Source organism: Poecilia reticulata, chromosome 21 (genome assembly GCF_904066995.2).
Source record: "Poecilia reticulata chromosome 21, P_reticulata-male-v2, whole genome shotgun sequence".
Taxonomy (NCBI): Eukaryota; Metazoa; Chordata; class Actinopteri; order Cyprinodontiformes; family Poeciliidae; genus Poecilia; species Poecilia reticulata.
The window spans coordinates 3,764,043-3,789,043 of NC_088850.1; the positions used below are offsets into that span (position 1 = coordinate 3,764,043).

The 25,001-nt window shown below is 37.9% G+C and overlaps 2 protein-coding genes across 4 annotated transcripts in view; one reads left to right on the plus strand and one right to left on the minus strand.

The window, feature by feature from the left end:
* The first annotated feature begins 210 nt into the window (after positions 1-210).
* Positions 211-16,719, plus strand: unc93a (unc-93 homolog A). The gene is made up of 8 exons (XM_081602621.1): positions 211-445; positions 1,202-1,383; positions 4,123-4,352; positions 5,676-5,816; positions 6,763-6,974; positions 8,484-8,619; positions 14,488-14,619; positions 15,486-16,719. The coding sequence occupies exons 1-8, from the start codon at positions 356-358 to the stop codon at positions 15,767-15,769; spliced, it is 1,407 nt and encodes a 468-aa protein (XP_081458747.1). The 5' UTR covers positions 211-355; the 3' UTR covers positions 15,770-16,719.
* A 714-nt stretch (positions 16,720-17,433) lies between these two features.
* ncoa1 (nuclear receptor coactivator 1) overlaps positions 17,434-25,001 on the minus strand; it is a 49,522-nt gene continuing 41,954 nt past the window's right edge. For all 3 annotated transcript variants that reach the window (XM_081602226.1, XM_081602224.1, XM_081602225.1), the window contains one exon: positions 17,434-24,709. In XM_081602226.1, coding sequence (XP_081458352.1) covers positions 24,530-24,709 — 180 coding nt within the window. In that variant the 3' untranslated portion in view covers positions 17,434-24,529. The remainder of the gene's footprint in view (positions 24,710-25,001) is intronic.

A 25,001-nucleotide genomic window follows, 5' to 3' on the forward strand; every position in this document is an offset into this window, starting at 1 on the left:
AGGTAAAGTTTAGGCTGTAGAAATGAATGGAAGTCAACAGAAAGTCCCCACAAAGATAGCCACGCAAACATGTGTGTGTGTACGTGTGTGTGCGCGCACGCGCGTGTGTGTGTGCGCGCGGGCGTGTGTGTGTGGGGGGGGGGGGGGGGGGGAGGGGGGTGTTGGACTTTATCCTGAGCTATTTTAACTGTACAACTATCAGACTCAGAATCATTGCAGCATAAACAGTCTTCCTCTGACTTTGCTCTTGAGCAGAGCGGCTACATTAAACCCCACCAGGACGTTTTGGGTTTCTTTTATTTTTAAAAGCCTCATTATTTTATTTTTATTTTATTTTTTTAAATAAAAGTCAATCATGATCAACCGAAACTTTAAGAATGTGTTGGTGGTCTCCATTGGATTTCTGTCTCTGTTTACGGCTTATGGAGGTCTGCAGAGCTTACAGGTAAATGATGCTAAAATGTCTATTTTTATTACAAAAAGTGCTAAAAATGAAGATTTTAATTAATGCTCATTCATTAAAGAAGGGATTTTTAAGGCAAAAATAATCATAAAACCATGTTTGTCATATTAAATGAATAAATTCAAATGTGAAAATGTCAGAAAGAGACACTTTATGATTTATTAAAAATACAAATCTTTAAATTTAATCAGAAAAAATATATATTTTGCTTAAATTTTTACTTTCAGTTCTTAACCAGAAACTTTAAGATCCGTCTGGTTTCAGTTCTGACCGTCTGGAAAACAATCATTGAGTAAAACATTTTATTAAATACACATTTAAATGGAAAACTATTAATACTCTTAATATTTTGTCACATTACTAATAAAAATGTTAATTTAATTTCCCTTTGGGATTAATGAAGTATTTTTTAATTTTTTTAATTGCATTTTTAATATTGTATCAATTAAAGTATTACTATATTGAATCAATTAGTGTATTATTAAAGCTAAAGTGTTTTACAAAATAAATCTGTGGTTTATTAGGCATAAAAAAGGTGCTGATAGGCTAAAATCTTTCATTAAATTCACATTTAAATCAGGAAACTATTAATATTCTTCATATTTAACACTATAATTGTGCATATCATTTTGATTTTCAGTGACATTCCAGCACATATTGTTAAATTTAAATAAAAACCTGTTGCCTCCTTTAAAAACTGGTTGGTTTCTGATCATTGCTGCTTCTTGTGTTGTGCAGAGCAGCTTGAATGCGGAGCAGGGGATGGGCGTCGCGTCCCTGAGCGTCATCTACGCCGCCATCATCATCTCCTCCATGTTCCTGCCGCCCATCATGATCAAAAACCTGGGCTGCAAATGGACCATCGTGGTGGGAATGGCCTGCTACGTGTCCTACTCATTCGGAAACCTCTACCCTGGATGGTAAAGAGCAGAGTTTTTAAAAAAAATCAGACCGGGAGAGGCTGATTAAACCTCTAAAAATCATGAAAATCAACAAACAAATGGAAACTTTTGGATGTTTGAGTCAGAAAATCATGCTGTGGCTTTTATTTTTTCACACAAATTTACAAGATAGGAAATCTTATAGGAAATAAGACAAAAAAGACAAAACTAATTAAAAAGTGACGTTTTAGCAAGAAATGGGAGCTTGTTTAAAGTAAATAATTCCTTAATTCTGATGAAAAAACATGAGAAAAAAGCAACTAGAACTTTTTTAATCCAGATTAGTTTCACATATCATCTTGAAATGTTTTTTTATTATTACTATTTAGAACATTATTATTATTATTATTATTATTATTATTATTATTATTATTATTATTATTATTATTATTATTATTTTGTTGTTTTTTTATTTATTATTTCTCATATCTACCTCAAAAACGATTTTAGATTTGACTTAAAATTGGGTTCATTTTATGCTAAATTATTTTTTTTAGCTTTATTTTATGTTTCACGCCATTAAATTGCAAAGTGACATTTATTTAAAGTCATTTTTGATAAATGAATCATTTTTATAACAACTGAAGGCAACATAGTTACTTGATTGTGCTATAAAAAGATATGATGTACCTAGAAAACACATTTTAGTGCCTCTTTAAAGGTAATTTTATGCCTTTTTTCTAAACCCCCTCAGATTTATTAACCTGTTCTGTTGTTTCTGTCTGCAATGTGAATATAATTAGCATATTTTATAGATTTAAACAAAGTAAATTGAGGAATAAAAACACAAAAACACCTAAAAGTCTATTTTTTTGAGTTCCTACTTATTGAGTTAAGTCATATTATATATAAAAATAATATTTTTTCAGAATGAGCTTCACTGGGTTAGAGGTGCAGCTCAGCTAGGGGAAAGTTGTGCAGAAGGAAGATCTCACCTGCTAAAACTACAGAATTTAGTCTTTTCTTTATTAAACAAACTGATATTTAATGAGCTGAAGTTAGTTTAGATTCCCAACAATAGAAAAACCAGTGTTGTTAAAGTCAAAGTTCACAGAAAACATTACAGGCTCATTTTAGGCGTTTCTGCACAAACTGAGTGACAAATCATGAGCAACAACTTGTAATGCACTAAAATTATCCTGCACTGCAAAAACTCAAACTCTCACCAAGTATTTTAGTTTAGTTTCTAGTGCAAATATATTAATACAGTTAAAATAAGACAAAGCTAACATAAAAGTAACTATTTAGCAAGATATTGCTAAATTTTTCCTTAATATTGATGGAAAAGTTCTTGGCAGATTATTTCACTTTAAACAAGACATTTTCCCCATTTTATAAATACACTTTTTTTTTTTATCAATGTACTAATATGTTTGGACTAGAAACTAAACTAAAATACTTGGTGAGAGTTTGAGTTTTTGCAGTGCAGGATAATTTTAGTGCATTACATGTTGTTGCTCATGATTTGTCACTCAGTTTGTGCAGAAACGCCTAAAATGAGCCTGTAATGTTTTCTGTGAACTTTGACCTTAACAACACTGGTTTTTCTATTGTTGGGAATCTAAACTAACTTAAGTTCATTAAATATCAGTTTGTTTAATAAAGGAAAGACTAAATTCTGTAGTTTTAGCAGGTGAGATCTTCCTTCTGCACAACTTTCCCCTAGCTGAGCTGCACCTCTAACCCAGTGAAGCTTATTCTGCAAAAATATTATTTTTATATATAATATGACTTAACTCAATAAGTAGGAACTCAAAAAATTAGACTTTTAGGTGTTTTTGTGTTTTTATTCCTCAATTTACTTTGTTTAAATCTATAAAATATGCTAATTATATTCACATTGCAAACAGAAACAACAGAAAATTAAATAAATCTGAGGAGGGAATTTAGAAAAAAGGCATAAAATTACCTTTAAAGAGGCACTAAAATGTGTTTTCTAGGTACATTATATCTTTTTATAGCACAATCAAGTTACTATGTTGCCTTCAGTTGTTATAAAAATGATTCATTTATCAAAAATGACTTTAAATAAATGTAACGTTGAAATTTAGCGACTTGAAACATAAAATAAAGCTAAAAAGAAAATAATCAATTTAACATTTCACACATCCTCTTTAAAGTGAAATCCAAAATTGTTTTTGAGGTCGATTTGAAAAATGACCAAAACCAAAAAAAAAAAAGTAATAATGTAAAAAATAAAAATAAAACATTTCAAGGTGGTATCTATCCAACACAAATATCGACTTGGTATCGATATTATTGATATCTTGGATCGATCCCTGTAGATGTTAGCTTCTATGTTAGCGCTAAGACAGTTTCCACTGTGAGTATTAATGCATATTAAGTAATATTTGATGTTTGAATCATTAAAATAGTTATCAGGAATTTTAGAGGAAGTCTCAAGTATTTGCAGTGCAGTTGTGGCACCTAATCCTCTCAAATACCAGCAATCCACTGCAGTAAGGGATAAATATGACCAAAAATAATAATTATGTTATATGCCATGCATGTATAACAGTAATACACGCAACTAATTATTCGCACTTGTGATGATTTGCATCATTTAATCAGTGGCATACATACCAATGGACCAAGCTAGGTGCTTTCTTATTGTGTACTCAAACTTCTGAATTCATAGTGAAAGCATAATTTAGCATTTTTCAGAAAAATAAAAGACAAAATTCCCAACATGTGGATAAATTAAGGTGCTATCTGCAGGTACACCCTCATCCCAACCTCCTTCATCCTGGGTTTGGGCGGCTCCCCTCTGTGGTCGGCTAAATGCACCTACCTGACCATCAGTGGGAATGTGCAAGCTGCCAAGGACAATAAGAAGGGTGCTGATGTGGTCAACCACTACTTTGGGATCTTCTTCTTCATCTTCCAGTCATCTGCAGTTTGGGGAAACCTGATGTCGTCGCTCATCTTTGGGCAGGACACTAACATCTGTAAGCAGATGATCCAGTAAAGCTTAATGTCGGCCATATTAGTCAAATTAGAGGCTTACAAACAAGCTGAGATTACACTTTAGCATTAGCTTCTGCTAAATACTGCGTTAGTGTAGCCCTTTAGCATTAGCTTCTGCTAAATACTGCGTTAGTGTAGCGCTTTAGCATTAGCTTCTGCTAAATGCTGTTTTGGTGTAGCGCTTTAGCATTAGCTTCTGCTAAATACTGCGTTAGTGTAGCGCTTTAGCATTAGCTTCTGCTAAATGCTGTGTTGGTGTAGCGCTCTAGCATTAGCTTTTCCTAAATACTGTGTAGGTGTAGCGCTTTAGCATTAGCTTCTCCTAAATACTGTGTTATAAACATTAGTTTATAATTAATAAACTAATGTTTATTAATTATAAACATTAGTTCTGCTAATGCTAAAGCGATACACCAACGCAGTATTTAGGAGAAGCTAATGCTAAAGTGCTACACCAATGCAGTATTTAAGAGAAGCTAATGCTAAAGCTAATGCTACACCAACGCAGTATTTAAGAGAAGCTAATGCTAAAGCAATGCTTTAGCATTAGCTTCTCCTAAATACTGTGTTGGTGTATTGCTTTAGCATTAGCTTCTCTTAAATACTGCGTTGGTGTAGCACTTTAGCATTAGCTTCTCCTAAATACTGCGTTGGTGTATCGCTTTAGCATTAGCAGAACTAATGTTTATAATTAATAGTTTTGGGGTTAGTGCAACTAACCCTAAAGCATTGCTAACGTTTTAGCTAGCAGTGCCCACCGCTGCTCTTGGCTGTTTGTAATGTGTAACTGTTGACAACAACTGTATTCATTTTAGTAGTTTCCCTCTGATGCCAACAACCTCATAACACTTCTTCCCAGATTATTTGGCAGCAACAGATGTTTCTTGAAGGTTACTGCATGGCGCGCACACAAAGTTACCATCATGGTTTAAATGTTTTCTTATCAGTTTATAAATGATTAACTGATAAGTTTCTCCAGAAAGGACATTCCTGTTTTATTTTCTTCCTGTTCTGATAGATTAGATTCAATTTTGCAAATTGATCATGGAATAAATTTCCAAGGTCATGGATCATGACCTTGGAAAATTGTCAAACCTAACCAAACAAAAAAAGGAAGAACAACACCTTTAAATGCCACGTCATCACCTTAAAACACAAGTGGAAATATAGACAAAGACTCACAAAGACAACATTTCCCCTTAGATGAACCCTAAAAAGCAGTGGAAACCAACATCTCTGCAGGTTTTGCTTTCTCCATTTATTTTCTTGGTGTATTTAACATTTGCATGTGTTTAATTTTCCAGCTAACATTCCAGAGGACATCCTAAGCACCTGTGGAGCATATGGTTGTGGAATCACTGTCGAAACCAACAGTAGCACCAATAGCACCACCACCAGCAGACCTGCGCAGAAGCTGATATGGACGCTTCTTGGGTGCTACATTGGTAATTTCAGAGTTTTGTTCTTCCTCACAAAACACCTTTGGTTGCAGTTTGACTAGAAAAAAATGACGGGGTGTCCATCCATCCTAGAAAAGGTCTTAAATTGTCCAAAATTCTTTTAAAAATGTAAGTTGGCCTTAAATACTTAAATTTTTAGTCTTAGGACTTTTTTTTTCTTGTTTGACTTTTCTGTCATGCAAAGGTTAGAGTCACACATAGACATCTTCATTTTGTTTTGTTGTTGGATTTCAGTTGTACTTAGAACTGGGAAACTTCAACTTCCCAGTCAGTAAAATCAACTGGGAATTTGGAAGCAACTCCGACTACACCGAGTATATATCTCGTTTCAAAATGGCCGCGCTTGCATCAACAGTAGCCAGATGTGGTGGAAACATGATTATTTTACAACGTAAGGGTGACATTAATGGCACATATAGAGCCCCAAACAAAAATGTAAAATGGTGCTTGATGACGGAAAGTAATGCTTACAATTAGTTATAAATTAAATTGATGATGATGATGAATTATTATAAGAGAATGTCTATGGAAAATGATTAGGGTGACTGAAAAAAAAGAGAAAAATCCATAATTATGAGAAAAAAGTAAATTCCGAAAATAAAGTTAGAATTCTGAGAAAAAACTAATTTGTTTTTCCAGTGGTCCTAATCTTCTTCCCTAATTTTGTGCTTCGCCATGTTAAAATTCAGACTTCTTAACTTCAGTACTTTAACCTTGAGGCTTACGTGAAATCCACCTACAGCTTCTGCTGTAAATGTAACGCAGCATATGCTAACATGCCCTTGCTAGCTAGGTAGCTAGCGTTTTTGCGTATAACATGTAAGCGCAAATTTACACGGGCGAAATTCCTACATTTCTTTTGAGAAATAGGCCTTAAAACCCATTCATAATGGAGTCTTAAATCTGAGTTGATGAGATGTTTGTCTCGCAGGTGTTGGCGTTCTAGCGATACTCATCATATCGATATTTCTGGACAACATCGACCACCAGCAGACCAGCGAGTTTCGGGGGAACCGGGAACCGTTCTGCTACACGTTCCTGGCCACGTTCAGGCTGCTGAAGGACTGGAGGCTCCTGACGCTCATCCCACTCACCATGTACAGCGGCTTCGAGCAGAGCTTCCTCTCCGGGGAGTACACCAAAGTAAGGTGTTATGTCTTGTTATTGCATGAAAAGGACAGCAGGGGGAGCTCTGACTATGTATGTGATAAGATATGCTGTATGAAGAAGAGAGAACTGAAGCTGAGCTACGTCGGATGCCTGCTTATTCCACTATTTCTACGTAGCACACCACAACATAAGGACACGTCAAAAAAATAAAAATAAATCAAGTTGGTGCTAGAATGAGAGAGCATCATTACTTAGCTTCACTCGTGTTGCTACATTATGGTCCACTGCTCAACTGTGACTCAACAATTATAGGTTTTGAAAAGGCTCATCTTCCAGTCAGGAACAGCATCAACTTATTGCCAAAAAACAGCTTGGTGTCCTTTTTTAAGCCTTTGAACCGTCTTTAGAAGCAGCTGAGACCCAAATGGAAGTACAAAAAGGTGCAAAATACTAATTTTGCATCATAGATTCCCTTTAGAGTGCCTTCTCCGGGTCAGGGGGGTCGTCCTGCCTCAAGTGGAGGAGTTTAAGTATCTGGGGATCTTGTTCACGAATGAGGGAAGAAGGGAGCGGGAGATCGACAGGCGGATTGGGGCAGCGTCTGCCGTGAAGCGGGCGCTGTACCGGTCCGTCGTGGTGAAAAGAGAGCTGAGCCAAAAACGAAGCTCTCGATTTACCGGTCGATCTACGTTCCCACCCTCATCTATGGTCAGGAGCTTTGGGTTATGACCGAAAGAACGAGATCACGGGTACAAGCGGCCGAAATGAGTTTCCTCCGCAGGGTGGCTGGTCTCTCCCTTAGAGAGAGAAGCTCGGTCATCCGGAGGACTCAGGTAGAGCCGCTGCTCCTCCACGTCGAGAGGAGCCAGTTGAGGCTCGGCATCTAGTCAGGATGCCTCCTGGACGCCTCCCTGGTGAGGTGTTCATGTCCCACCGGGAGGAGGCCTCGGGGAAGACCCAGGACACGCTGGAGGGACCATGTCTCTCTATGGCCTGGGAACGCCTTGGAGTTCCTGGAGGAGCTGGAAGAAGTGGCTGGGGAGGGAAGTCTGGGCCTCCATTCTGAAGCTGCTGCCCCCGCGACCCGACCCCGGATAAGCGGAAGATGGATGGATGGATGGATGGATGGATGGATGAATGGGTGGGTGGGTGGGTGGATGGATGGGTGGATGGATGGATGGGTGGACGGACGGATGGATGGATGGAGATCCCCTTCAACATTACAAATGAAATTCTAAGTCTCTGACTTTTATTATTAAAAAGATTCTTAAAGAATATTGCATCTTGTTCAGTCCAGAATAACATCACATATAAAATCCCCCCCAAAATACAATAAAGTTTAAAGTTGTAAAGTGAGAATATTAAACCCATAAAGGTATAAAAACATTTGGAGGTTTACTCAGACGCCTTCGCTTCGAAGCAAAAAAAAAAAAAAAGGAATATCTTACAAAAACATTGCAACTATCAGCTGCAATTTTGAGTTTGTTGAGTTTTCATCAACCAACTGTGAGATGTGACCCATTTTGCTGCCTCTCTTCGCAGAACTACGTAACTTGCGCTTTGGGGATCCACTATGTCGGTTATGTGATGATGTGCTTCGGAGCCGCTAACTCGCTCTGCTCCTTCCTGTTCGGGAGAATCGCCCGCTACACCGGAAGGGCCGCGCTCTTCTTCTTTGGTAAAAACTCATTTTCTTATATGTAAACTGTTTATGTAACGATACGTTCACACAGCATGTCTTGATGTTTGGTCCCGGTGTATTTTTTGTCGTTTTGCGTGGTCGTTCTTGCTGCTAGCCAATGATGCTTCTGTACAAAGCGGCCCGCATGCGCAGAAGATGAACATTCACGTCACACAGAAGCGCATTGTTTACGGAAGTGATAATAGGTTAAACCGTTTATGGATAATTTTAAATGTTTATTCAGAAATGAGTGCTGACTTAGCGCTGCATATGGAAGTGGCACAGGTCGGATTTTGTTTTTATTTTATTTTATTTTGTGAAAAGATCGGAATGCGGTGAAAAAGCAGGTTATAGACAGAGTTGGGAAGTAACTACTTATATTTACTTATTTACATTTACATAAGTAACTTTTTGGAGAAAAAAGAGAGTATTTTTACTACGCTGTACATTTTATCTGAGTAATTTTATTATGACGTCTCACTGAGTAAAAATTCTGCATTTTCTACCCACTGAATAAAATACAAACATGTTTCATTTTTTCTTTTATTTGAGTACAAATATGTTGAAGTATATGGAGAGCCATTTCAGCCAAAATTAAATAAATAAATAAATGGGTGAAATAAATAAAAAATGAGTAAAATAAATCAAAAAATGAAGAAAATGAGTGAAATAAATAAATAATTTGTTAAATAAATAATTTAGCTTTTTCATTAACCCATTTTTTCATTTATTTATTTTTCATATTATCAATTTCTCAATTTCCCTTTTTTCATTAATCTATTTTTCATTTACCCACTTTTCATTAATCTATTTTTCATTTAACCATTTTTTAATTTAGCTTTTTCATTAACCCCATTTTTCATTTCTTTATTTTTCATTATCAATTTCCCAATTTCTCTTTTTTTATCTATTTTTTATTTATCCCTTTATCCATTTACCCATTTTTCATTAATTTATTTTTCAATTAACCACTTTTCAATTTCCCTTTTTTATTAACCCAATTTTTTCATTTATTTATTTTCAGATTATCAATTTCTCTATTTCTCTTTTTCATTTATCTATTTTTCATTAATCTATTTTTCATTTGTCCATTTTTCATTTATCCCTTTATCTATTTACCCATTTTTCATTAATCTATTTTTTAATTTAAACATTTTTTGATTTCCTTTTTCCATTAACCCGATTTTCTATTTCCCAGTTTCATTAATCAATTTCTCATATATCCCTTTTTTATTTACCCAATTTTCTTTTATCTATTTTTCATTCAACATTTGTTTGAAAAATCTTTACTTTTCCCATTTTCCAATTCCCCTTATTTATTTAGTATTTCCTTATTTTCTTATTTATCACATTCTATTTCCCCGCAAAACTTAGGAAAAAATAAATGCAAATGAGGAGAGGCACGTCATCAGGCTACAACTTCCCCAATTGGTTGGTTAGCGTCACACCCATACTTTGCTTCAAGAAAGATGGCGACCTACTAACGGGTTATCAATAAGCTGAAGCTCATTAACTTCATTAGAAAATAGTGTTATTACTCCTGACTTTAGTTCTCGTGTGGCCGCTCAGACAGAACGTGTTTCAGTTGGCGGCTCTCATGGACTCAGAGCTTCACCGTCGGGAGTTTTTATAGTTTGAACGAAGCGGCCGCTGAAGTTGGCTTACGATTGAAGGTTCGGGACACCTTCGTAGCTACCAGCTGTGATCCAACTATAAGGAGCAACTTTACTGTACATCGTAAGTGAACTGCAATATCCAGAGGCAGCTCTACGGACCATCGAGCTGAAAGAATGAAAGTGACAAGCCTTGGAGATCTTCATCGGGCCATCTTTCAGACATGCACCGTGCTGTCGTCCAGGATCCTCCGTTGCCCAGACGTTGCACGGTAAGCTACTAACGCTGATGTTTGTTTTCCAACTACGTCTATTTATCATAGGCTCCAATACGATCGTGGAGGTTTGAGTTGATTCGGCATAGGTGACAAACTGACGCCTCGGATGTTGAGACCAGCACGTCCTGATCCAATAATCTTTTAGGATAAAAATCAAAAACGTGTTCAAATATGCCACGGTTGATTAAGACAGTAAAAGGTAGGAGTGGTTTCGGTCGATCGCCTTGTTTTACCTTTGTAAACAGACACCTGATACAGTGACCTTTAGTGAGGTACAGAATGGAGAATGGATAAAGCTGAACTCTGCTACAATCTTTGCGTCTCTTGGTAATCCTGAGGTGTGCCAGTGTGGCCCACATGATATGCACTGTTGGAAAATGAGAAGCTGACATTCACAAATGACATTGAATAATTCTGTCCACTTTGGTTTGTTGCGATTCCTGGTCCTGTTGGAGGAAAAATATCCCAACTTCACAAGATGTGGCTTTAACCTAATCCTGTCGTCTGAGCTTCTCATTTTAGGTCATCAACCAAGTTCAGATTACCATAATGGTTCCATCGCACCAGGTCAAAGTACGTTTTTGGCGCGCAATTTATTATGTTTCCATCATGTATGTTTTCAGATGAGACCATCCTGCAGGCCTTGGTCTCAGTGTTTCCTTCGACTCCAGTGGGCTCACAGCTTCAGATGACCAGGACCTTCAGCTTTCTGGGGCAGGAACATTCGGCAATGCACTGGTGACACTTCATTTAAAAATGGTCTGTTCTTTCATTGATATGCATTACGTTGTTTTTACCGTTTTGAATAAACATGTTTGATTTTAGATCTGTGTTCCTTCTATATGTGAAGTTCTATTTAATCAATTCTGTTTTCACGTCCAGGACAATAATGATCGTTTGTTTGTGCTTAGTAAACGAAACATCTTATGACAAGCTACAATAGAATACGATTGAAGTTTTGGACCTGTTTATTTTTTGGTTTCAGTACACTGAGTTCTTCACATGAAGCTAACGTGTGGAGACTTGTTGTACGACACGTAGAATGAACAACTGCATATTGGGTTCTTAATAGCAACCTGCAGTTATTTACACGCTTGTTTTTGAATATGATGTGTTCATTTACGGACGCTTCATTGGAATCTGCATCTGAGTGTCAGTGATAGTTTAACCAGTCGTCCTCAGGTCGTCTGCCTGTGTTAGGCCTCGTAAATGTTGATGGATGAGCTAATGCCATCGTTTGTATCAGTGCTTGGAACACACTTTAATGTTATGTCTGTTATAGGTGTTGCAAATGTTTTCATCTCCTGTCATTTCCACTCTATAGCTGAAGTTCATACTTTCTGGATGTTCTGTGTTTCAGTTAAATTGAAGTTAGCAGGTTTTTAATCAGGGCCACAACACCCTGTGTGTGTTGGGTTTAAGAAAAGAGGCTGCTCTGTTTGAGCACCAGCATTCATTTTCCTCTGATGTTTGGGTGAACTCTTCTCTGTGGAGGTCGGCCGTCTCTCTGGTTCTTCCTGAAGGAGACCCATCAGGAGTTCTGGTGCTGCTCACAGTGCAGACGGTTCTCCTCACTGTCGCCGTGTCAGCCTGGTCCCTCTCAGCCAGGATCTCCAGTCATTCTGTTCCTTCACCCTTGAATAAACATAACAGAATATGTTCTGGGTGTTATGATTCATTTGTTAATTGAAACAATCAAAATAAGATTCATTTATTTCCTTAACAGTTCCTTCTCCTGTTCCCTCAGAAGGGCAGAGTTTAGGAGTGACTAATTACATTTACTTAAATATAGTTGAGTAACTTTTTGAAACTCAAATGAACTTTTAGGAATACTCTTACTATGCTGAACTTTTTACTTTTACTCAAGTCATTTTATTATGAGCATCACTATTATTTAAACTAATTTTTCATTTTGTCTTTAAAATACCAAAATTTCCACTGAACTTAATATTTTGGGCCTTCTAATTGTGTATTTTTTTAGATATGAAATAATGATAACTTGATCAGTTACTCAGTACTGATCAACTTTTTACCAAATGCTTCTTTACTCTTGTTTAATTTCTTATTCAGCTATACGATTTACTTTGAGTAAAAACATGTTGAAGTGCTACTGTTATTCCTGGAGATAAATTGTGGGTCCTCTGTCCACCTCTAAGGAACAGTAACCACATGTTGAGGCACACGTTGACCAAAAACAGGCAAACTAAGGTGGGCAAGTTATACATACAAAGAAATACTTAAATTAATAGTCATATTTACTTTATATGCATGTGGGCCACACTTGGCACACCTCAGGGATGTAACCAAGAGACGCAAAGATTGTAGCAGGAGTTCAGCTTTTATCCATTCTCCATTCTGTACCCTCACTAAAGGTCACTGTATTCAGGTTGTCTGTTTACAAAGGTAAAACAAGGCGATCGACTCGAAACCTCTCCTACCTTTTTACTGTCTTTAATCAACCTGTTGGGCCATTAATTTGAAGACGTTTTGTTGATTTTATCCTTAATAAGATGTATTGGATCAGAGGCGTGCTGGTCTTCAATCCTGGGGCGTTCAGTTTGTCACTATTGCCGAGATCACTCAAACCTCCCGATCGTAATTGAGCCCTATTGATTAATATGACTGTAGTTGGAACAACATCGCGTTAGTAGCTTACGTTGCAGTTGGGCAACGGAGGTCCTGGACGGACAGCAGCGGTGCATGTCTGAAAGATGGCTCGTGAGATCTCCAAGGCTTGTCACTTTCATTCTTCAGCTCGATGGTCCGTAGAGCTGCCTTGGATATTGCAGTTCACTTACGATGTACAGTAAAGTTGCTCTTATGTTGGTACAGCTGGTAGTACGAAGTGCCCGACTTCATCGTAAGCCACTTCAGCGGCCGCTTCGTTTCAACTATAAACTCCGACGGTGAGCTTGAGTCATGAGAGCCGCCACTGAAACGTTCTGTCTGAGCGGCACCGAGAATAAGTCAGGGTATAACCTATTTTCTAATGAGTATGAGCTTCAGCTTATGATAACCCGTTGTAGGTCGCATCTTTCTTGAAGCAAGTATGGGTGTGACGCTAACCAACCAATTGGGGAAGGTTGTAGCTGGATGAGTGCTCTCTCATTTGCATTTTTTTTTCCTAAGTTTGCGGGGGAATAGATGTGATAATAGAAATAGGAATCTAAATATAGGGGATTGGGAAATGGGAAAAGAGATTTTTCACAAATGTTGAATGAAAAATAGATAAAAGAAAATTGGGTAAATAAAAAAGGGATATATGATAAATTGATTAATGAAACTGGGAAATAGAAAATCGGGTTAAAGGAAAAAGGAAATCAAAAAATGTTTAAATTAAAAAATAGATTAATGAAAAATGGGTAAATAGATAAAGGGATAAATGAAAAATGGACAAATGAAAAATAGATTAATGAAAAAGAGAAATAGAGAAATTGATAATCTGAAAAATAAATAAATGAAAAAATTGGGTTAGTAAAAAAGGGAAATTGAAAAGAGGTTAATTGAAAAATAAATTAATGAAAAATGGGTAAATGGATAAAGGGATAAATAAAAAATAGATAAATGAAAAAGAGAAATTGGGAAATTGATAATATGAAAAATAAAGAAATGAAAAATGGGGTTAATGAAAAAGCTAAATTAAAAAATGGTTAAATGAAAAATAGATTAATGAAAAGTGGGTAAATGAAAAATAGATTAATGAAAAAAGGGAAATTGAGAAATTGATAATATGAAAAATAAATAAATGAAAAAATGGGTTAATGAAAAAGCTAAATTATTTATTTAACAAATTATTTATTTATTTCACTCATTTTCTTCATTTTTTGATTTATTTTACTCATTTTTTATTTATTTCACCCATTTATTTATTTATTTAATTTTGGCTGAAATGGCTCTCCATAGAAGTAGTGCTGCCAACGGTTAAAGGTCGGTAGCCATAGATGTCTGTAACCAGAGGAATCTTGTGTTTTCAGCCGGTGCCACCAACTTGGCCTGCATCATCGCCCTCCTGTTCTGGAGGCCTCATCCTGACCAGTTGCCTGTGTTTTTCGTTTTTACCGCTCTGTGGGGCATGGCGGACGCTATCTGGCAAACTCAGACTAATGGTAAGAAAAACCTAAAACCTCTGCTTTGATGCTTTCATGTTCAGGAAGCAGGAAAAGCACCTGGAAGGAACCTAGAAGCAGTTTGACCTGATGATATTTGTCGTTTTCTACCTTTTGTTTTGTTCAGAACTAATTATAGTTTCAGATTCAAACAGCTGTAACTTGTCCTGCTTGGTACCTAAATCACATTTGCTGCTCATATGTTTTACATGAGCTAATTTTCAATTTTACTGATAAACATTTTACAAAAACCTTGTCCTATAAACTGGGTGATGTCTTCAGTAGTTGCTTCAATATTTCTACACAGTGTTTTTTCCTCATGATGCCATCCATATTGTGATGTGCACCAGTTCCTCCAGCCCCACAACATGATACTTCCACCAACATGCATCACAGTTACGATGGTACAAGCATCCCGGTTTTTCCTCCAAATTAAACGATGGTCATTAAACCCAAACAGTTCCACCTTATTATCATTAGACCACAGGACATGTCCCCAAAGATGAAGATTTTTTGTTCCTGTGGACATTTGAACATTTGGAGTCATGGCTTCTTCCTGGCGGAGCGGCTTTTCAGCCCATATTGGTACATGACAAGTTTTAATTTGGATGTCTTACCAACTTCAGCCAGATTCTTCACAAGGTTTTTAGCTCTGGGGGTCAATCAGCATATTTCTGATCAAAACCCGTCTCCTTCTTGGACAGTGTGATGGTTGGACATTTACATCATGTCTAGATTTGCATGTAAATGTTTGAACTAATGAAATCTGGAAATTGTTCCCAAGGATTCAACTGCATGTGCTCAAGAGTAGCGATAAAAACAGCTGAGTTTACCTTCAAACTGACCCGTCGCCCGCTCTGTTGCAGCTCTGTATGGCGTCCTCTTCCCGCGGGCCAAAGAGGCCGCCTTCGCCAACTACCGCATGTGGGAGTCGCTTGGTTTCGTCATCGCCTTCGCCTACAGCACCTTCCTGTGCGTGGAGTATAAACTGTACATCGTGCTGGCTGTTCTGGTGATTAGCATGATCACCTACCCCATCGTGGAGTACTACGAGTACAAGAATCCTACCGAGCCCATCGAACAGGCCGCCTACAAGAATCCCAAAAACAAAGCAGATGAAGCGGGCATCATCAGTCAGACCTGGATGTAGACGTGCTGCCATTTTATTGTTTCCTTCTTTGACTGCTAATCCAGAACTCCTGCAACTGAAACTGCAAACTGAAAAAACAAGTAAAAATAACTGTAAAAAGGTAGAAAGCCTTTACTTTTTCTTAAATAGACTTACTCTTGTTGGTTTTCTGGACTTTTTTTTTGCACTGATGAAACCAGAACAAATGTCAGAATATAAAATTTAACATTAAGTTAAAAGCAGAAACTGATTTTTAATGTTTTTAATATTTTAAAGGTGAACCCTTGGACAGGTTAGGATAAATCTATGTATGAGCATTCTGTAGCTCCCCCTGGGTTGCTAGGTAACGGGCTGGGCTCTGCAGGGGTTGCTAGGTAACGGGCTGGGCTCTGCAGGGGTTGCTAGGTAACCACGTTGAGCCAGTGGAATGTGACTTGTTTTTGAAATGGACTGTTTTTAAGACATAAAAAAGCATCAGCTTATTGCAAATGTTTATTTTTCTTAAGCTTTTGTGGGTTTTCTTTTAGTGAATTTTGCACATCTCCCCTTTAAAAACATTAAATAAAAATGTATTTTAGTTAAATTGATAGGTTTTATTGAAATTTTAATGTTATTTCTGTAAATGTATCCGTTCCTACGTTTGTTTAAATCTTCACTAAACGTTTGCTGAATGTTGGATTTTGACATTTTATTTGTACCTTTTTATTTTTAACTATCTGCTCATAAAACCCAACAGCCTCCTTACAATAAACTGTTTTTTACTCCACTGTAAATGAAATTAAGTTTATGCCGTTTGTGTAAGTTTATGTAATAAATGTGTTAATTTGAGCAATTGTAATTGACAAAACGGGTCATTTGAAGGGCTTACGGGTAAACAAAGGCAGGGGGTAAATAAAAATGCATTGAAGACAAGAAATGCACAAAATACATCTGCTAAAATGGAATTTTTAATAAATATCTTGGTAATCTGCAGCAGACAATGTTTTAATTTTTAGGTTTTCATTCATTTGCTTAGGGCTGCAAAGTGGTGCAGTTGGTAGAGCTGGTGCCTGGGTTCGATTCCCAGCCTGGGGTCTTTCTGCATGTTCTCCCTGTGCATGGTGGGTTTTCTCCAGGTACTCCGGTTTCCTCCCAGTCCCAAAACATGACTGTCAGGTTAATTGGCCTCTCCAAATTGTCCCTAGGTGCGAGTGTGCTGGAGATGGGCACCAGCACCTCCTGACCCCACCGAGGGACAACGGTGTTAGAAAACGGATGGATTTATTTTCTTAGTTCTGCAACTGGAAACCATCATTAAAAAAAGTCCATCAAGACTCGATAGGTTAATATGTTACATACCCAACAAAATCTATCATTTATATTAATTTTAAATTCAAGTCAAGACACCTTATAAAAAGGTGCTTACCTCTATTTTAATATTTTCTACCATTTTTTTCTTCCACTTAACTTTCCATTAAGATTCTTGGAAGTAGCACTGAATTTTTTTTTACAAAGTAATTTAAAAAAGCATTATTTTTCCAACGAAACGACTTTGGCCCTCACAGCAAAAGGTTTGAACACCCATATTAAATATTTTACCAATCCGAACCTGGAAAAAAATCAAACTCCAGTGAACAGATGACGCGTGCCGAGGTTTTTCACAGCGGCGGCGTAAACATCATAAGGAACACCAGGAGACCAACGTGTTGCATTTCAGATGGTGCTTTTATTGCAATGTGTTGCATTCCCACATTCATAGATGTTATAGATTTGTTAGTCAAAGCATCATTTCCACAAGGTTGGCATCCTCACCTTGGAAACAAAAAGCAGAGGGACCAAATGCACGAGGTGTTTGTGTTTTGAGTGTAGTCGAGAAGTGTGTGTCGGTGTGTGTGTGTGTTTCTGTGTAAACTTGAGAGCAGCCACGAACATATGAATGAACAAACCTCCGAGTTTGGACTTCCAGTAGACGAAAAACAAACCAAACAAACAAAAAATAAAAACAAAAGAGAATTTAGTTTGTCTTATAGCCTCCAGGGCTCTCACTCCCCGCTGGGACTGGACCCGGCCTGAGACTGATTGTCTACAACATTCCCAAAGAAAAAGGTAGATTTCTTTTATTTTCACGTTACACACCTGAACGAGAGAGAGCGGGAGGGTCTGAGGGTTTTTAAAAGAGTCCGAGAGAGAAAAAGAAAACATAACATGCATAAAATTCTCCCAGGTGAACACTGTCACTCATATTGTCTTGTAATAGCTGCTCTGATGCCTCTTTAAAAACAAACTTTACATGAGTTCTATATACAAAACTGGACAAAGAAATGAGTAAAATGTATATTATATATTTGTCTATATATTTATATATCTATTTATATTAAGTTTTTACAAGGGAGGAAGTGGAACCTTGGTCTCTTCTCTTAAAATATCCACCCAGAGAAACAAAAGTGGTGAGAAAAAAACTAAACCTTCGCTTAAGGCAGCACTTATAATACTCGACAACTGACACCGTGGTGAGAATAGCTTTGAAAACCTGCATTAGGAATGAGCTGGAAGGAAGTCCTGGTTGTTCAACAACTTTAAAAAATAAAAATAAAAAACAGCCGCAGGGACTCCCAATAAAACACAGGCAAAAACAGAGAAGACAAGCAACACGAGAGGTGCGTTGTCGTTTACATCAGTGCACAATCGTTTGGACAGGTATGAGGTAAGGTCTCACACTTCCCACTGACAGAGAGAGAGAGAGCGAGAGAAAGAGAGAGAGAAAGAGAGGAAAGCAAACACTGCTGCAGAAAACGGGCCGGGAGCAGGAATGTTCAGAGTTCAAGCCAGAAAGGAGGATTTTAAGAGTTCAACAGCGCAGAAAGGAGGGAGAGGATGTCACCTGAAGAAGAAGAACAGCATAGTTGTTACCATAAACCCACAGAGAAAGCAGCTGCTGTGTACAATTTTTAGCTCGATTTTGTTTTCCCCAAAATGGCTCCAGTTTACCTGAACTTACTTTTTTTTTTAACCAAAAAAAACAGCTCTCAAAAGTCTACGAAACCCACTGAAAATGGTGCTTTTTAAAATCATTTCAACAAATTTTCTGCTTAATTCAATTGAAAATCAAACAGACCAAACAAAAACATGATTTTTTTAAATAAATCTGGTTAACCAGAAAGAAAAGGTAGCTAGAGCTAAATGCACAAAATAAGACGGAAAGTCTCCAGTGGTAAAAACCGCTAATCCAAAATGTCAGTTGAGCTAACGCTGAAGCACTATTCCAATATAGCATTTAGCTAACGCTCTAAATTCAACCATGTAAAAATTAAACATCATCTCGGCAGGTAAAAATTGTTGTTGCACACCTGTCTACATGGTTCTGCGTCAGGTAATTATTATTTGGAAAAGATTTTATCTTGTGTCAGTTAATAGTCGTTGAGTAACTCTGTTGCTAATTTTGGCTAATTAACAACGGCAGGGCTTCGGTCAGAATACTGCTTACGGTACAGCGATGCATTCTGGGTATCGAATAAGCGTCACTATCGCGGGTGTAGAACGCGAGAAAGAAAAAAAAAAAAAAAAGGTCACCGGAGAAAACTGAACTGCTCCGTGAACGATCTTCTCCACTTAAAAATAAAAACATGATAATTAGAACACAAATGCCGAAATTTATTTAACTGAAAGTTTACAATACAGTCAAGTGAATATAAACTTTCTAAATTTATGGGAAGCCAAGTGCGCTAAATGTTTTCAAAGTTAGCTTAGCGAAGAATTAGCTCCGCCAACACCCTCATAAATGATTGAAACCCAGTAATGCTTGAGACCCCCAATAATAACTTCCTACGTTAATAGTTCAAATTAGACATTTGTATGAATTAAAACGGACATCTTAAATAATCTTGGAACTGTCGCAGAAGACAATATTGACGGCTGTATGCTAAAATGTAGCTCTGCTATTAGCACGTTAGCGAGCTAACTCAGAAGCTCATTGCACAAACATATAATTCAGAATAAGGCAATTAAAAATTTACACGGTATAAATGAAAGTGTTTTGACTTCAAAGAGACTTAGAAAACTTCCCAAGATGCTAACAAACAGAACACTACTGATTTAGGATGTGCAAACAATACAACTTTTTAAATATTTTGTTTGTTTTTCAGATGAATACAAAAAATATGACAAAAAAAAGTGGAAAAAAGTTTTGAAATGATTTATCTTGATCTAAAGGTCAAACTTAATATTTTAGCTGAGTTTTGTAGACTTTCAGGAGCCACTTTATCTCCGAATGCTAATCTGATTTAATGGCCTTTTTCACCCCGAGCGGATCCGGATATATAAAGTGCAGAATTAGATTGTATTTGCAAGTTCCTGGGATAATCTGATTAATCTACATGTGTAAAAAAAAGTCATTTATACAGTAAAAATGTGTTTTTCTCATAAAAAAAAAAACCCTGGTTAACAAGGTTATTGTTAATCAGCAAATATATACACGAGGCACCTCAAGTTTGGTATAAAGTATTGGGTTGAAGAATGAGACTGAAAGCTGACAAGTCATCAAGCACGGGTTTGTTTTCATCTTTAAATAAATGGCTTAAGTGTTGCTCCAGTGTAACTTCTACATTACAAATGAGGAAATGCTTGTTTAGGTAAGGTGCATAGCTAATGGTTGCAATGTTTTTTTTTTTCCTGTAAACGCGTGATAGCACTTCGGGCTCAAAAAGACGGCATTGGCAGAGTCTAAACTGAGCAAACTTTGGGACATCACAGGGTTTCAACGCTGATAGGCCACTCTGAAAAGACGGAAACGAGCGTGCAGAAGAACCGGAAACGAAGAAAAGCCGCTACATTATGTGTTGTCCAGTGACGATGAGGTTTGCATATGAAATCCATCAAACGCGTTGAAGCTTTGGTCTTTTTTTTTTACTACTGACGGATGGAGAAAATGATAAAAACACCCAAACGGATCAGTCAGAAACTCAACGCTTCCCCTGAAAACCAAGGCTCCACTCTCCCAGCTCTGCTTAAACCTATCAACAGAGAAAATTAAATAATATGGCCTTTTTTCTTTTAAATTAACCCGTACAAAAAGCCAGTCCGCACCGCTTCTCTCTCTCTCTCTCTCTCTCTCTCTCTCTCTCAGTAAAATCACATTCAGCAGTCGCTTTAAAAAATAAAAACAAACCATTCTCTGGCATAGTTTATCTGAATAAAACACCCACAGGTAACTGTGCAGGGTCTGAAAGAGTCAAAAAGAGAAACCGAACAGGACATCTTCGTCTGTTTCCATCTCAGAGAACACCAGATATACAGTATTAATCGCTTACACACACACACACACTTCATGTACAAACATACATCATCTTTAAAATAAAAATAAGAAGGTAGAAAAATAAAAACATGACAGAGGCGAGTAGTTATTTACCACAAACTCGGAGCTAGTTGTTTTTCTGTTGATTCTGAACAAATATGCATTCACATTTCTGTTATATACATTAACATCATGAGACAAACGTTAAAAACCCGATACTAGCGAACTGTAGTGAGGAAAGAGGGACTGCTTTTTGTTTTCTTTTTTGCACTGGAAGGCTGTTGCATAACCAAACATTTCACCTTTTTGTTTTTGGGTGTGTTTTGGCAGAACGAGCTGCTGAGTGTCTCCGTTTATTATCCCGACTGTAGAGGAAACCGTTTCCATTTGGGAATGCCTTTTCCATGCAGGAAAGAGGAAGAGGAGCGATGCTGTGTGTGGGGAAATAGCTCTGCTGTTTAATAAAACGACACAATTGGGGGTGTGCTGTGGTGGCGCAGGGTTAAGCACAACCCACATATGGAGGACTCAGTCCTCGACGCAGCTGTCGCAGGTTTGATTCCCGGCCTTGGCGACCTTCACTGCATGTCTTCCCCCTTTCTCTCATTACCCACCTTCCTGCCAATTAACTATCAAATAAAGGCCACTAGAGCAAAAAAAAATTTAATTTCAATTCAGATGTGTTGCACAAAGTAAAAACATTTTAGCTGCAATTTGCCAGTAAAATCAACTTCTTCATCGTTTCAGAACTTGAATTTAAATGAAATCTTTTAAAAACACAGAAAATATAGATTAATCTCTGGGTGACATCTGGAAAACCATTAACGTGTTCCCCAGTTACTAGCTTCTTTTTCGTTAAATAAAACGACGCATTAATTGGATGAAAAATTAAGTAGGGATCAAATGCAATTTACCTAAAAAGTTATTTTGTCTGGTAATCAGTAGCTGCGTTTCCATTATAAATGTGCGCAAAACTTTCTAAATATTCCGCTAATGGTCAAAAAACACAATCTTGCAAATGCCGTGTTTCTATTAAATGAGAAACGCAATTTAAATCACATGTGAATAATTATATTACAAGATAAAACCCTGACGCCATTTCTCATCTAGGACTAGAAGAGTCCAATTTTAGCTCGAGTTCAGAGTTTCCTGTTTATTATTCATCAATATAAACACATCTGAGGTAAAACATTGATCGATATTAATAAGTCTATTTCATCCCCAAAAATGGTCAAAATTTGAACACAAACAGGAACATTTCTGTTGTTTTGCTGAAGACAAACAGTGCAAAGTGATTTCCACATCACACAGCATCGCTGGAGGAGTTAGCAAGTGGAATGTCGACTTGAAATATGATCGTTATGTAAGTTTTGCATAATATTTCAGGGTTTAAAAGCTGCAATTCACCTAATTATCATCGGAAATAAGTTGGAATTGGAGTAAAAGTTTATTTTTTATCGGGTGAATGTGACGCCTCTCACCTCCAATCCGTCGGGAGAGAAAGGAAGAGAAACAACAATTCACTCATTTTCCACTGGATGATTCATTTCAGTACAAAACGAAAACTGCATTTTGTTTTCCTACTTCTGCAGCAATTTAGCATATTTAAAGGCAAACGACGTCTCAGCAGGGATGGTTTTATACAACAAAAAGTGGATTTTCTTCCTTATTTTCAATCCTTATAAGATGTTTGTTACGACTTTGAGAGACAGTGTATGACCGATCAACAGTAGTCAACAGAAAACTGTACATGTGAGCAGCCAGCGGAGTGACGTCATCAGAGGCGGAGGGAGAGGAATTCCCGATTGGATGAAGACGGTTTAACCAGGAGGAAAGCTCCATTCGAATTCCTGACATCTTTAATCACCAATCACAAATCTTTGTTAGGAAGTTCTAACGCTAAAGCCTCTACTTAAATTTCATTATATACGGGAACAATAACGGAAAGCGCGTCATTTGCTGCGGCACGGGGCAGCAAACGACGCGACTTGAGCTATTATCATAATTTTTATACAATGGTTACAAACAAATGTGCTGTTTTTTGTACAAAAACAGGAGAAAGCAAAAATAAAAATGGCTAACTAGCTCCCTGGAAAATAAAACTATTTATGTTTGGAAAAAAAAAAAAAAAAAAAGAGAGAGAAAAGGGAGCCACTAATATCTAATTTTCTCCAAAGTCAAATCGCTTAAAATTTCACATTTTTAGAAGCTGGAATAACTTCCTCCTCCACTGCAACATGTAGCTGTGTCACAATATGTCAAAATAAAATCTCAAAAATGAGCAGACATTATTAGAACTTGCTTAAATCTAATAAAAACAAACAAAAATAAATGGATCGAATCAAATTATACACGTTTCTTTTTCTGAGTATTCAATTAATTACATTTCTTTTCATCTCAAAAGGAAAGCAGTTACAAGATAATAGGTTAGCTCACCCCAAAGTCTCTGTCCTTCTGTAATGTACAAATACTACCCGCCTGCATGATGCACGTGGCAAACAACACTGATAGGCTGAGAGGAACCGTGAAGACAAAGAGAACGAGAGGAGGAGAGGAAGAACCCTGCCGGGCTTCTGGATTCACATCTGCTGAGGTGAGGCTAAAATGTGACGGACAGGACAGTTAAATAATCATAACAGTCTGTTTTTATACTCTGACAGAAATAAAAAATAAAGAAAGACATCTAAGTTCAAAACTGAGCAGCATCCCCTCTGACTCCCATCCATCTGTCCGTCCCGGTTGGTGTCAAAGCTTGTTCTGGAGGTCGTGATGATGATGATGATGACGGAGAGAGAGCAGATTTTTTTTTAAACAACCCAAAACATAAAAAAATAAAACCAGACTAGAAAAAAAAAAAAAGAAGAAGCAGCAGAGCTTGGGAGAAACTCGCACTTCCACCAGGCACTGCAGCAGATAGAGAGGACCAGAACCAGAACCAGCTGATCCTGAGCTTCTATCCCACAATGCCGCTGAGGTCTGAAACCTTAACATTCCCACATCGCTGAGAGAGAAAGAGACGAACAGAAACGACACAAACAAAGGGAGATCAAAAGCCAGAGGTGCTGCTGATGTGCGGGCGTTCGCGCCATCAAGACAGAAAAGAAAGAGAGAAAGAAAGGAGGAAATAAAGAAAGAGGAGGTCGGCCCTGATTCGACAGTGACGAAAACTTGGCAAATCTACAATGACGTCGCAGTTGTTTTGTCTTGGGTCAGGAAGCAGGAAGTAGGTCACCGAGAAATGAGCAGCAAGACAACACTGCCTTTAATAGGCTGAGGCAGACAGACAGGTTGTCAGACAGATTAGACAGGCAGGTTTAAATAACACCGCTGCTCCTTTAAGTTCTGGCCCGGTGAAGTGACCAGGCCCCTCCACCGACACCCGCCGACTCCGTCCGTCTGTCTGTCCGACAGGTGAGACGGAGACAGCGATGGGTCTGGTGCGCCGGCCTCCAAAGCAGCGGCGGTAAAGAACAGTGGGAGGGAGCAGGAGAGCTGACGGGATGGGGCGGGCGTCACTCAGTGAGGAGCTGCTGGAGGAGGCTCTTCTGCTGGGCCTGGCTGGTCTGCGAGCCCTGGGGAACGGGGCCCTTCTGGGGAGCCGCGGCCCCCATCGAGCCCTGGTTCAGGTAGGAGTCGCTGCCGACGAGGTTCACCGTGCACTGGACGTCAGCAAACACCTGGACCTGCTGCACCTGCAGACACCGGCGCAAAGAGCTGAGAAGGAGGCTTCATGGATGGACGAGGACGTTCACACCATCATCATATCCCCTACTCCAACGTCTCTCTGCCCAGACAGACATTTAAGGAGGGGCAGCAAAAGTAGAGCTAGATAACAACTGATGCTATCATCAAGGACATGCTACTATTGCATTTCGCCTCTGCTGCCTGGATATTATGAAATACTTTTTAATTTGAATCGACCACATCCCCTACTCCAACATCTCTCTGTCCAGACAGAGACTTAAAGAGGAGCAGCAAATCTAA

Excerpts from the sequence above, each read along its gene's own strand:
- unc93a (XM_081602621.1), top strand. The coding sequence starts at position 356 with ATGATCAACCGAAACTTTAAGAATGTGTTGGTGGTCTCCATTGGATTT. Across the intron at positions 8,620-14,487 it reads GGCCGCGCTCTTCTTCTTTG|CCGGTGCCACCAACTTGGCC; the intron begins GTAAAAACTCAT and ends TTGTGTTTTCAG. Across the intron at positions 14,620-15,485 it reads CTGGCAAACTCAGACTAATG|CTCTGTATGGCGTCCTCTTC; the intron begins GTAAGAAAAACC and ends GCTCTGTTGCAG.